The sequence below is a fragment of the Dasypus novemcinctus genome, chromosome 5 (assembly GCF_030445035.2).
Source record: "Dasypus novemcinctus isolate mDasNov1 chromosome 5, mDasNov1.1.hap2, whole genome shotgun sequence".
NCBI classification, from domain to species: domain Eukaryota; kingdom Metazoa; phylum Chordata; class Mammalia; order Cingulata; family Dasypodidae; genus Dasypus; species Dasypus novemcinctus.
Genome location: NC_080677.1, coordinates 37,660,718 through 37,674,435, shown reverse-complemented (window position 1 = coordinate 37,674,435; position 13,718 = coordinate 37,660,718). Strand labels below are relative to the sequence as shown.

At 37.7% G+C, this 13,718-nt stretch overlaps 1 protein-coding gene across 1 annotated transcript in view; it reads left to right on the top strand.

Annotated features, from left to right (window-relative positions):
* Positions 1 to 13,718, top strand: part of DNAH11 (dynein axonemal heavy chain 11) — a 372,691-nt gene that overhangs the window by 293,156 nt on the left and 65,817 nt on the right. The window contains exons 64-65 of the mRNA XM_071215123.1: positions 7,367 to 7,602; positions 9,939 to 10,061. Coding sequence (XP_071071224.1) covers positions 7,367 to 7,602; positions 9,939 to 10,061 — 359 coding nt within the window. The remainder of the gene's footprint in view (positions 1 to 7,366; positions 7,603 to 9,938; positions 10,062 to 13,718) is intronic.

Genomic DNA, 13,718 nt, shown 5'->3' with positions numbered 1-13,718 from the left:
CAGAAGTCGAAAATTAAGGTCTTGATAGGACTTGCTTTCTCCTAGAGTCTGTAGCATCCTGGTGCTGCCTTGCCACGATCCTTGGGGCTCGTTGGCTTGCATCTCTGCCTCTGTCACGGGGCTGCTGCTTCTGGCTTCTACTTCTGCTCAGTCATCTAAGTCTGTGTCTAGGTTTCCTGTTCTTATAAGGACTTCAGCTATATGGCTTAAAGCCTACCTTGATGTGATTTGGCCTCATCTAAATACGATCTTGGAGGTCCTTTTAACACTTGAGACCACACCTTAGCTAATAATAACATCTTCAAAGATCCTATGTACAAATGGGTTCACTCTCACAGGAATGAAAACTAAGCCTTGAATATGTCTTTTGAGATGGGCATGATTCAATCCCTGCTACTGATTCTTCCCCACATTTGTTCTCAGTATAGCAGCCAGTATGATCCTTTCAAAACTCAAGTCAGATTAAGTCACTTTTCTGCTAAAATCCCACTGATGGCTTCCCATTGCATGGAGAGCAAAAGACAGAAATCTGACAAAATCTTATAAAACCCTCCATGATTTGACTCCCATTAGCTTGCTTGATCTCATCATTTTCTGTTCATCTTTTTCTCATTGCTCTTCTCCAGTCACACTGGTCATCTTCCTCAAATATACCAGGCATGCTCCCACCTCAGGTCCTTTGCACTGGCTTTCCTTTGCCTTGAAGTATAATCCCCAGGGCTTCTGCCTTTCTCACTCCCGTCCATCAAGTCTTCACTCAAATAGCACAAAACTCTAAATGATGCAACTTCTAATGCTCCAGCATACCTTATCCCCTTTAGCATGCTGTGTTTTTTCCCCACAGCACTTACCATATTTTAATATATGATTTTGTTTATTCATTTATTATGATTTCTATCTGCCACCCCCACTGGAATGTAAGAGCCATGGAAGGAGGAATTTTGCATGTTTTCTTCACTACTCTATCCTAGAAGGGAGCCTGGAGCCTTATGGATGCTCAATACATATTTCAGTTTGGTCATAGTTCTATTGAGATATAATTCACATACCACACAACTCACCCATTTAAAGTGTACAGTTCAATGGCTTCCAGTCTAGTCACAGAGTTGCATAAGCATCATCATAACCTACTTTAGACATTTCAGCACCCCAAAAAGAAACCCTGTGCCCATTTGCCCACTTTTTCTCCCAAGTACACCCACCTAGTGCTAGTGCTAGGCAGCCACTAATCTATTATTCTATCTTTACAGATTTGCCTATTCTAGACATTTCATTTAAATTGAAACAAACAATATGTTGGGTTCTGTGACTGACTTTTTCACTTAGCATAATGTTTTCAAGGTTGGTCCATGTTGTAGCAAATGCTGGTACTTCATTTTCTGTGGCTGAATAACATTCTATCTATTTTGTTCTATCACATTTCATTTATCCATGCATCCATCGATGGACATTTCAGTTATTTCTTCTTTTTGGCTATTTCAAATAATGCTGCTGTGAAATTTATGTAAAAGTTTTTGCTTTTATTTTGCATATATTTTAACTTCTTTTGGGTATATACCTAGGAGTGGAATTGCTGGCTTATATGATAACTCTATTTTTTGAGGAACTGTCAGACTGTCAATACATATATTTTCAAATAAACGAGTATATGCTATAATATACACCACATATCAGTGGGTGAATTAATGGCTTGTTCCATAAATGATGGTAGAACAATGACTCACCATGTGGGGAAGAGTACAGTTAAGCCCCCTTTCATAGCTTACACAAAAGATTTTCAGGAGATTTAAATATTGGAATAGGAAATAAATAAAAATAAAACATAGATGAGCACATGTATCATTATAAAATAAAAAAATATATAGATAAACATTTACATCATTATAAATGAGATTAGAGAATTAGTAAGGGCCTATACTATAAACCACTTTCTATGCTATGAAAAGAAGTTGAAACTTTATCCTAAGCATAGAAAGGCATTGAAGGATTTTAAGCAGATCTATGACATGGTAAAATTACCCATTTGAAAGCTCACCCTGGCCGCAGAGGGAATGAACACTTGGAAAGAGAAGAGGATTGGGATGAGGCTACCTCTGGATTCCTGCAGCAGTCCAAAAGCCGAGGAACTAAACAACGTAGTGACATTGTTATGACAAGTGGAGGAATCATTCCAAAGAGGCAAGGCAGAGGACTTGATTTTTTTTAAATGCAGTGGATTGAATGAGATGTTAGTGGGAGCACATGAAGGTGTGAAGGTGTCATTCCCTGAGGCTAAAAATCGGTTTGAGAGAAAAGGTGAAGAATTTTGTTTTAAGAACATGAAACATTCAAGTGTTGTCATTCACTGGAGAGTGGGATGAGAATTCTGGGATGGAGGATCAGATTTGGAAGAACTATCAGTGTAAGATCATCTAGGAAGAAAGTTTAGAATACAGGATGCTGAGCCAGTGTTGACTGATAGGTCAATGGGGAGTGGATGAAGATGATATAGGAACAGTCAAAACTGGAGATAAAACAGGCAAGAGTGGTGTCATGGGAGGCTAGAATAATAAGATAGGAATGACCAAAAGTGCCAGAATCCTAGAGGGGAAAAGTGATAGAAGAACTGAAAGTGGTTATCAGGTTTTGGAAATGTGAAGGTCTTTTGTGACCATAGTTAAAGCTGCTTCAGAGACATAGTGAGCCCAAAACCAGATTACATGGGATTATTCAATAAGCAAGAAGTGAGGAAGTAGAGACAGAAAAGATAAAAGATTCTTTTAGGTACTTGGCTGTGAAGGGAAGGAGATACACAGCGGGATATGGAGTCAAGTAAGGAGTTTGCTCTTTCTGTGCTTCAGTAAAAGAAATGGGAATGGAAATGCTGATGATAAAGGGCAGAAGAGGGATGATCCCTCAGGACTGGGAAGTGGAAGAGCCCCAGAATGGTGGTAGAGGCAATGATCCTGCCATGGGAGAAGCAAGACCCCTTCAACTCAGGTAAGAGGAGGGGCACAAAAGCTGGGCAAAGTCACAGAAATTGATGGGAGGAAGGAAGTTGATGCAGTTGTACTCGATGTTTTCTCTTCTCTCAGAGAAGTAGAAAAATGCAGCGCCATTGACCAAAGATAAGGAGAAAGGCACTAGAGGAAAGCATTTGAGGAGTGTGGGGGAAACATAAAAAGTAGAGGAGACTAGGAGAGTAGGTGGCAAGTGTTGCCAAGCAGCTTTAAGAAACTGAGGCTGAATTTGGAAAGGATGAATTTATAGTGATAAATGGTCACAGTAAAAATGGTTTCCTCAAGCATACTCAAAATCTGTGAGTAAAAAGTGAGGAAGAGAATCTTATATCTAGCCAGGGCAAAGAGTTCACAGAAAGACGAGCCAGATGGAAAAGGAGGCCAAGAAAATGATGGGACTGGTGGAAGCACAATTAAGGAATGGAAGGTGTAGTATGGCCTGGATAGAGAAGTGAGTATAACCAGAAATTAATGATTAAAAATATGGCAGGGGGGGAGCAGACTTGGCCCAGTGGTTAGGGCATCCATCTACCACATGGGAGGTCCGCGGTTCAAACCCCAGGCCTCCTTGACCCGTGTGGAGCTGGCCCATGCGCAGTGCTGATGCGCGCAAGGAGTGCCCTGCCACCCAGGGATGCCCCCTGTGTTGGGAGCCCCACGTGCAAGGAGTGCACCCGTAAGGAGAGCCGCCCAGCACGAAAGAAAGTGCAGCCTGCCCAGGAATGGCACCGCACACAGGGAGAGTTCATGCAGCAAGATGATGCACCAAAAAGAAACACAGATTTCCATGCCGCTGACAACAACAGAAGCAGACAAAAAAAGAACACGCAGCAAATGGACACAGAGAACAGACATCTGGGGTGTGGGGGGGAAGGGGAGAGAAATAAATAAAATCTTTAAAAAAAAAATATGCAGGGGGAGCAAATGTAGCTCAGTGGTTGAGCTCCTGTCTCCCATATATGAGGTCCCAGGTTCAATCCCTGGTACTGCCTAAAAGAAAAAAAAATACGGCAGGGAAAGGATTAGATGCCTTAATGTGGTTAGTTAGTGTTAAGTGTTGTGTTTAAAGATGTGAGAGAGGTTTGGGTGATCATGGTCAAAGAATTGGGTATGAATTTTTCAATTTCAGTGATGAAATAACTTCAGATTATAGTTAAGGTCTGGGACTACATTTCTCGTCTAAGGAAGGAGCTACTATAATACCCCATCAAAGACATATCAACATCACTGGGAAGAGGAAGGGGCAGGGGATAGGTAGAGGAAGCCAGGGATGTAGATGTGTAATCTTCCCAGGTGATTCCTGCATTTCCCCCTCACTCTCCTCCTTCCCCCTGGATGCTGGAATGGAAGGGAAACAGAGCTTTGACATGAAGGAGGTCAAGGCTCCATGGACACGGAGGTTCTCTAGGATTGATAGCAAAACCTAGAAGGGCAAGAAGGAGCAATAGCTACAAACTTAATAAGATAAGAACTTACGTAGAGGATTGTATGGCTAGAATCCATGAGCCACCAAGGTGGCATTTTACTCAAGAAGGAAGCAACAGTGATCTGAAAGGAAGTAAGAAGATGCCAACTCTTATTCACACCCATTTTTCAGTAATAGGAGTTTTAAGAAAGTGAGCTGTTTCCAATTGAGGAAGCCCTCAAGTTCTTACACTGTACCTTCATGTCAAATCACATGGGAGAGAACTTTGAAAACATATCAATTCCAGTTGAATCTGAATCTCTAGAGATGAGATGCGTGGATTGGCATCTTTTGAAAGCTCCCATGTGATTCAAATATGCAGCCTGGGGTTGAGCTCCACTACCCTAGGGGAAGAGCTGGGTTTTGGTTAAGACAAGCAGGTAAAGGAAATGAGGGAGTTTGGTGCAAACAGGACAAGGATACTAGAGAAAATGTGAGAAATGTTGTTAGAAAGTCCAACAATGGGGGCAAGATTTTGGGAGTGAGAAGGAAACGATAGCACAGAGGGTGATGACTGAATAGGATAGGGTAATAGGCTTAAATTTAACTGTGATTCAAGGTCATTTCCATCCATGCTGGGCAGGCAGAAATATGGACAAGTTGAAGGCCAATTGGCATTTGTTCTCCACCATTATCCTCACCTAGCAGTATCTAGATAGAGCAAAAACATGGAGTTATTCATGGTGCTAACCTTTCTGAGCCTTAGCAACCTAAACAATAAAACAGAGATGCCTACTTTGCCGAACTCTTGTATGAGTTAAATGAAAATAATCAATGTATATGAATAAGTTTTGTAAACTTAGAAAGCTTTACATAAATAGTAGTTATCTGTTACCATCATGTTAGGAGAAACTGGGATTATTACCTCATGAAGAAGTCCCTTTTGTCTTTAGGAATATGCAGCTTGATCAGTTTTTAGAGCACTCTGATATTTATTTAGTATTAGAATCAGTTGCACTTGGCTCATGATATGTGCTTCCAACCCTCTCTTTTTTCCTCCAGTAAAGCTTCTTTTCCAAAGAGGAGAGGCTCTTTTCATTTTTGTTCCATCTTTTCGTAGCATCCTGACTCAAAACATGTCAACATCACTCAAAGCAATTAGATGATGCCATCAAGGCCACGACTTTAGAAGCTGACTTTGGACTTAAAGGGCCCCCTCTTTGCACTCGGCTTCCAAACTAATTTTCCTTTCTGCCGTCTTCTTCAATGAATTCTGAAGAGTAAATTAAAAAGAAGATACGTACAAAATGAAGTTTATATTCTTCAACCTCAACCTAGATTAGAGCGTATTGAGAAAGCCATGCCTGTATTGTAACTATGGAAAAAATACTTTGAAGAAAACAATTTTCTGTAGTTGTGCAGCTGATTAAGAAATACACTAAAAGAAAAAATCCTGGGTTTTTTTTCCAAAAAATTATCTAAAATAGTCACAATATTTATGATATTTTTGTGGGTTACCTGCTTTATTTTCCACTAGTAGATAAAACTGAACAGGAAAAAAAAAATCTCTTATCCTATTTAACCCCCAGCACTCTGCTCTGTATAGATTAGGGGCTCAAATAATTCAACAATTAAATTAGGATACAGATCTATTGGTATACCTTCTGATACTCCTTTTAGCTTCAGAAATCAGTTATTCCAAACCTTCAGTTGTTTGAAGCTGTTGATAGTAGTTAAAATATAAAAAATGAAAGCCACATATCCCCTGCTAATAGTATGATGCTTTTTCTAAAAGATATCACACTGCTTGTGTCTTTTGGGAGTCTGTATCAAGTCAGAGACCAAGATTTGTTGCTCCCATGACTAGATATCTAAGGTAATGTTGTTGAAAGAAGCAGTAGGAATGCCATGCTACTTTTCCTGTATTGATGTCAAATTGCATACCAGCTTTACCCTGGTAAGGCTGCCAGAGGTATTCTTTAGCCAAACAGCAAACCAAACTCCGACTGTTTCACAGACTTCCCTACTACAGATAGGGCACCTACTGCCCTCTCTTCTGGAGACATGCTTTCATGTTAACCCCATTATCAAGCAATAGGACTAGCTTTTTATTCATCTTGTCCTCTTTGATGTCTCTAAAATGTGTAATATTTGGTGCCTCCATTGTTTCATATATAAGAAATGCTCAGTAAATGCTTGTTAACTGACGACTGAAGGAGTTAACAAATTCCTTTCCATAATCTTGCTTATTTTTTCATAAAGTCAGTTAATATCTATAAAGAATGATATTCTTTAGAATAGGTTTGTCTTTTCTCTCTCTCTTTTTAAAGGAGGTAAACCATTGCTTTTCAATGTTACTTCCTATATTCACAAGGGAAGCAATTCCCTCTCAGAGTAAGAGTTACATTCTAAGTCCATTGGCCCAGCTGGAAAGCTATGGAGTTCCCAAAGACTGAGTTTCATGAAGTCATCCCAGAAAGAGAAGTCATCTCTTTGTGGCATTGGCATGTAGTGAAATATGAAATGTCTGAGCAGGATACTGAGTTTTAGCATTGCTTTTGAGGTACATAAGCAATTTATGTGCTCCGTAAGGAAATACATTTCTGATAGCTTGCCATTCTTCCGAGTTGCTAAACTCCTTCTGACCTCATTGGAAGGAATCTGTAGATGTATGTGTAGGGCAAAGGCCTTTTCAGTTGAAGCCAAGTAGATGAAGTTAATAAACCAGATGTTGAATACCACAAGTTGACAGAATCCTGAGAGGTAAATACAAGGCTTATCAGGGTCAAATTTTATTTCATGATGATAGCTTTATTTGGCGTCTAGGAGTCGGAAGAGATTTTGCTTTTGTTCCCCTGGAGTCGCTTGCTCTTGGTTTTGGCCTCATGTTTTCTCATTGTCATGCTGATTCTTCTTCCTCTGTAACACTACTAGTTTATTGCATTCAATTCTAATTTAAAAGGTTTGCATTCCAATAACTGAAAGCCTGGACTTGATTGCCATGTTGACGGATGATGCTACAATTGCCACCTGGAATATCGAAGGACTGCCCAGTGACAGAATGTCCACCGAAAATGCCACTATCCTAACACACTGTGAACGCTGGCCACTAATGATAGACCCCCAGCAACAGGGAATTAAATGGATCAAGAATAAGTATGGATCTGACCTTAAAGTCACACACCTGGGCCAGAAAGGGTATGTGAAAGTTAAAGGATTGGCTTTTCGTTTAGCTGCATTGAGTTGGTTCAAATTTTTATTAAGTTTTGGCATTTGTTAGCCCTCTCTAGCACTTTGAAATAACACAGAATGGTTCTACTATTTTATCTGCCGGCTTATGTTCCATATAAAGTGTCTCTCTTGAAAGGGCTTTTTTACCAGGCAGCTTCCAGTTACCTGGAGAAGAACTCAGTTTGATGTTTAGAATAAACACTGAATCTGAGAAGAAAAATATGTAGATTTTTAAGGCAAACAAGGGAAATATATGAGATTCCTTTTTTAGAGTATTTGACATATAGTAACACAAGAATTGTCAACTCCCCCATAGGCTTGATGATGTTACAGGCATATACCAAAATATTTACTGGGCCTATAATAGAATATTTTTTTTAATATACTTAGATTACATAAATGCTACATAAAAAGTGTAGGGGATTCCCATATGCCCTATTCCCTCCTCTCCCACACTTTCCCACATTAACAACATCTTTCTTTAGTGTGGTATATTTGTTACAATTGATGAACACATATTGAAGCATTACCACTAAGTGTGGATTATAGTTTAAGCTCTCTCCCCCACATTTTTGTAAGTTATGACAAGATATATAATGACCTGTATCCATCACGGCAATGTTATTCAGGACAATTCCAATGTCCTGAAAATGCCACCATATTACACCTATATTTTTAAGTTGCTTAGGTTACATAAATATTCATTAAAAATACAGTGAATTCCCATATGCTCCACTCCCCACACCTCCCACATATTCCCACATTAACAACATCCTTTATTAGTGTGGTGCATTCATTGGAATGGATGAACACATTTTGGAGCATTGCCACTAAGCATGGATTAAAGTTTACATTGTAGTTTATACTCTCTCCCACCCAATTCTGTAGGTTATGGCAAGAATCTATAATGGCCTGTATCTGTTGTTGCAATATCATTCAGGACAGTTTCCAAGCCCTAAAAATGTCCCTGCATTATACCTGTTTTTCCCTCTCCCTGCTGTCAGGACCTATAGTGGCCATTGCCTCCCCATCAGTATTATAATTTCTTCCATTGCTAGAATCACAGTAAGTCTATAGTAGAATATCAGTAAGTCTACTTTAGTCCGTAATTCATTCCCCAATCCTGAGGATTCTAGGATGGTGATGTCCACTCCACCTCTAATTGAGAAGGGGCTACAATCAGTTTGGGCCTATGGATGGGACTCTTTCACTTGTAGTTGTAGACTCTCTCTGTTCCTTGGTATGGTAGTTGTCTGTCATCACTGCCTTGTTAGTTGTCCTGGGTGAGACCAATGAACTGGAGAGTAGGTGTTGCAACTCCATTGAAATTTGAGGCCCAGCTGGCACATAGACAACCCAAAGATTTAAGTCTCCTGGACACACACCTATCAACTCTAGTACTAATTGTAGGTTCAAATAGAAGAACAGAAGAGACGTGTAGGGAAACCAGAACTGAGCCCAACTCTGTCACCCTGGGGAGCATAAATTCCAAGTAGGGCCCACTGTAAAGGCACCAAACTCCTGAGATAGGATTTTAACATGGCTACAAATAACAACACTGGTGTCTGAAGATAATTTAATTTCTTAGTCAAATTTTACAGGTCTCTTTTGAGAACTGAATCTCCTCTGAGATTTTTCTGTCACTGAGCAGACAGATGTCTTTTATGTTGCTTGTGTTCAGTTAATGTGGAATGAATTATTTTAGACCTACTCATACTTAATTTCACTCTTAGATCATCTTTTTACATGTAAAATAAAATGAATTTCTGCAGTTGTACAGATAAATATAGTCCTTGTTTTTTTGAAAAGTTGGAGAAAATTCTTTTTTGGGAGAAGGACATTTTTGGAGACAAGGAATGAAATAACATAGTTTACTATTTTATATGATTGAAGCTAAAATTAAAAAACAAAATTTGATAAAACCCAAGGCATTTTATATAATTTGAAAAATATTTTTTATTTTAAAAGGTGCCAATGAATGAATTTAAATTTGACATTTGCGTTAGTTACATTTATTTCAACCATGATTATTATAAAAAATAACCAATACAAATATGGATTCAAGCTATTGAATTTTACTTAGAAAATATGACCATAAAATTTATCTCAAAATCTGACCTTTAATTTCTTTATAATCTACTTGCAGTAGAATATTACTTTGCCAAATAGTCTTCTCTAAGTTAATATGTCCCATTTAAAATACCTACATAAAAATGAAATATAATTTAATTACATAAATAATTTTGAAAATTTTTTCTGTGCCTACTTATATTTTATTATCTTTGTTTGCACTGAATTTTAAGGTTTTTGAATGCCATTGAAACTGCTTTGGCCTTTGGAGATGTCATATTAATTGAAAACCTTGATGAAATGATAGATCCAGTCCTTGAACCACTGCTTGGCAGGAACACGATTAAGAAAGGAAAGTAAGTATTCTTAAATTTTTAACATATATTTTGTGCTAAATATGAGCTTGATCATCAGTGTCTATTTCTTAGCCTCATCATTAAGCATAATCTATTGGGAATCCTCTTATTTTCTGATTTTCCATTCCATGGCACCCATCCTCCAAGACCAAAACAACCTCAACATGATCCAGACTTTCTATTTGTCTCATGGATTTAGAATAGTTTTACCCAGTTCCTGACCTATAGAACAAAAGAATGCATTGTCATAAACCTATGAAAATAGTTACCCCCTTTATTAGTTTACACCACTGTTTCCCTAACTTCAGTAATTTTCAAAACACCTTTAGTAGTTTTGCCTTATCTGCATATCATTTGTACCATTATTTACTTAATATTTTTCTTTAAATCCAGGTAAAATCCCCTCTCTTTTTTTTTTCAACTCAGCCTCATCCCAAGTAACAGCCCACAAATCATGGATTTTGGGGCTAAGTCTATTTCTTAAATACACACACACATCTAACAATTTGAATAATAAGGGTCCATTAGTGGACTCCTAAAGTCGTCTTTTAAACCATAGTGGTAGACCACCAACAACTGGTAAATGCCCCAAGGGTAAGATAGTTATGACCCCCAAATGGCTGCCATTGCCCCCTGGTATACCATACTCTCCAGAACATTTTCCCTGAGGCATCATAGCCGTTACCAGGAAGTCATTATGTCACTTTTCTATAAATATATAAAAGAGCAGACACAGCAATTATGTCTCTAATCAAGTCTGTGCAGGCACGGGGGAAATTGAGACATTCCAAAGGCTCTTTTTTGACCCTTTACTGAAAAAAAGCATCATTTGGTAGACTTACTATTTTACTGAGTTTCCTTCTCTTTTTTTCATTGTTTTTTCTTCACAGAGATATAATCTTAGAACTTCTCCAATCCCCTTCTTTCTTGACTCCCACTCTCTGCCTCAAACATATCTGTCTTCTTTTTTTATCATCATATTATCCTTGTCAATTTTAAATGGAAATAGACTTACTTTAGGGTGACTAACTTCTATTTTAAATAGCTCTGGTTAGTATAGTATTTATTATACAACTTACCAAGTCAGTCCATTTGGAATGACTGACAACTTATAATTGTTTAATAAACTAAAATTTACCCAGACATGCATTTAGAACAATCTGATAAGCCATTTGACAAATTGCAACTCTTAAGATAAATATAATTGTAGCCATGCCTGATGTGTCAAAAATATAGTATAAAATCTTGAATGCCACTAAAGTAAAATCCTTATTATTAAGATTCTGACTCTTTTATGAAGGTTTAAATTTTTTGTCAGTGAAATACATATTCTCTAAGCTTTAACTTGGGCTTTCAAAAACATAATTTAGGTATTAAAAAAATTGGATGAGTTTCCATTATAGTTCTTTAGTTTTTTATAATCCAAAATTTCCAGAGACTGATAAATTGGAATCATGAATTTTCCCTAGTATTGATATAGTTATGTATCAGTGAGAATTACAGAGATCTTTGATTTTGGAAGCTGAAATTATTTTGCGTGGAACACCAAATTTCTACCACAGAATATTAGGCCAGAATATTAATTAATTTGTTCCAAATTAATAATACTTATTATGTACTCCCTGTTAGGTTTTTTATAAAACTGATCATATCATTCCAGCATTTTTTAAAAGGCCAAGGGAAATAAAAATGAGCTGTAAGAGTGTAACAAATGGTGTTTACTGCATGCAGTGATTACCTTAACAGCCCTTGCTCTTAAACTTTTTTGTTTGGAAACGACCACTTGTATGAGGGTAAATTTCAAATCTGCATCTCCAGTTGTTCCTACCTGCCTTTCCCATGCAGATGTTTTTAGAGTATCTTAACCAAAAGAATGTGAGACTTAGTGAAGTCCTTAAAAGTTATCCTGTCAGTCACTGAATAGCCCTGCTACATGCCAGGAACTGTGCTGGGGACAGGAGACTCAAAATGCAATAAGGTACAGTCCCTGCCCTTAAGGGAAAATCAGACTATGAACAATAAATGCAGTACAGAGTCATTAGTATAGATGGCAGGGACTAATCAAACACTGAAAAGATTTTTTGGGAAAAATTACATTTGATTCACATTTCCTTTAATGTGAGTCTTGAAAGATAAGTAGGCATTTATCAAGTAGACAGGTGGGGAAGGAGAATCCTAGACAAAGAGAACTCATACCCAAGGCAAAGATATTTGAAACAGCCCACCAGGTTTGGGGAATTGGAAATAGAATCAAATTGGTAGAGAGTCATGTCTTAGAGAGGAGAAGAGGGGAATGTGGATTGGGGGGATAAGACAGGAGAGGTAGTGAGGGCTCAGAACTTGGATGCTCTTGGATTCCCACAGATGACATGTAGATTAGTCATTTTATATAGGTCAGCATGACAGTTTGAGATTACTTTTAGATGCTAGTGGGTTGATCATGTCCCAGTGCACTTGGCAGAAGCAAAAAAAAAGTCCTCTCTGGGGCAATGTACATAAATCTAGACCTTAGAGGATGGCCAAAAATGAAATTCCATGGCACAAGTGTAAATATCACAAAACACACAGGGAAGCAAGGCACCATGAGCAAGAGCTAACACGTACAACAGATTCTAGAATCATTATCTCATTGCTGCTTTAATTTCTCTTTCTTTGATTATTAATGACGTTTGCTTCTTAGCAACTTAGTTCCTACCTAAATTGCCTATTTTTAACATGTGCTGAGTTTTCCATTAGGTTTCCCATCATTTTCTTTAATTCCTCAATTTCCCTCTTTCACCTATAATACTGCTACTTATTTTCCAACATAATTGAGTTCATTCTTTTTTAAAACATGTTTCTTTCTATCATCTCTGTAGAATTTGGGTTGGGAAGGAAGGTAAATACAATGCTCAACTCCCTATCTTGAAAACTAGCTATGTATGCATTTTCAAGAGAGGCTTTTAGGACTTTGAAGGTGGGCCATGTGCACTGGTTTATCATTGTTAGAAACTAGAATCAGGACAGATGTAGTAAGATGAGCCTTGGTTCAAATCACAGTGTACTACACTCTAGTTGCATGACCTTGGGTAAGTTTTTTTATCATGCTTTTCTGTGCTTATCTGTTCTTATCTGCTAATGGAAAATATATATAAATAGTACATATTAGGTGTTTTATATGTGTATAATTTTCCTTGACTCCTTAACAAATGAGAGGTCCAATATGTGGGTGATTAAAAGTATGAACCAGATATTAATGAGGACTCCAGAAGCAAGATATTGTCTTTTGGACATGGGAAGTATAAACACGCCCATGAATGTAACCATGAAGCTTATCAGCAGAAGAAAATTGTGTGGAAGGCATGGAGAGGAAAGGAATCAGTTATATCCATAATCGTTTGTTTTTAAAATTCATTATTTAATATTTGATACATATAAAAAGACATTATAAAGTTATAAAACATAAATTAAACCCAGATGGATCTACTCATTCTAACTCTGAACTAGAAAATTACCAATATTCTAGAGTCCACAAGTGTGCTCTTGCATTATCCATTCTGCCTCCTAAGTAATTATTCTCCTGAACTTGGTTTATCATTTCATTGTCTTTTAAAAATAGTTTGTCATATGTATGTGTATTTCTAAATATTTTGTTTGGTTTGGGGCTTTATAAATACA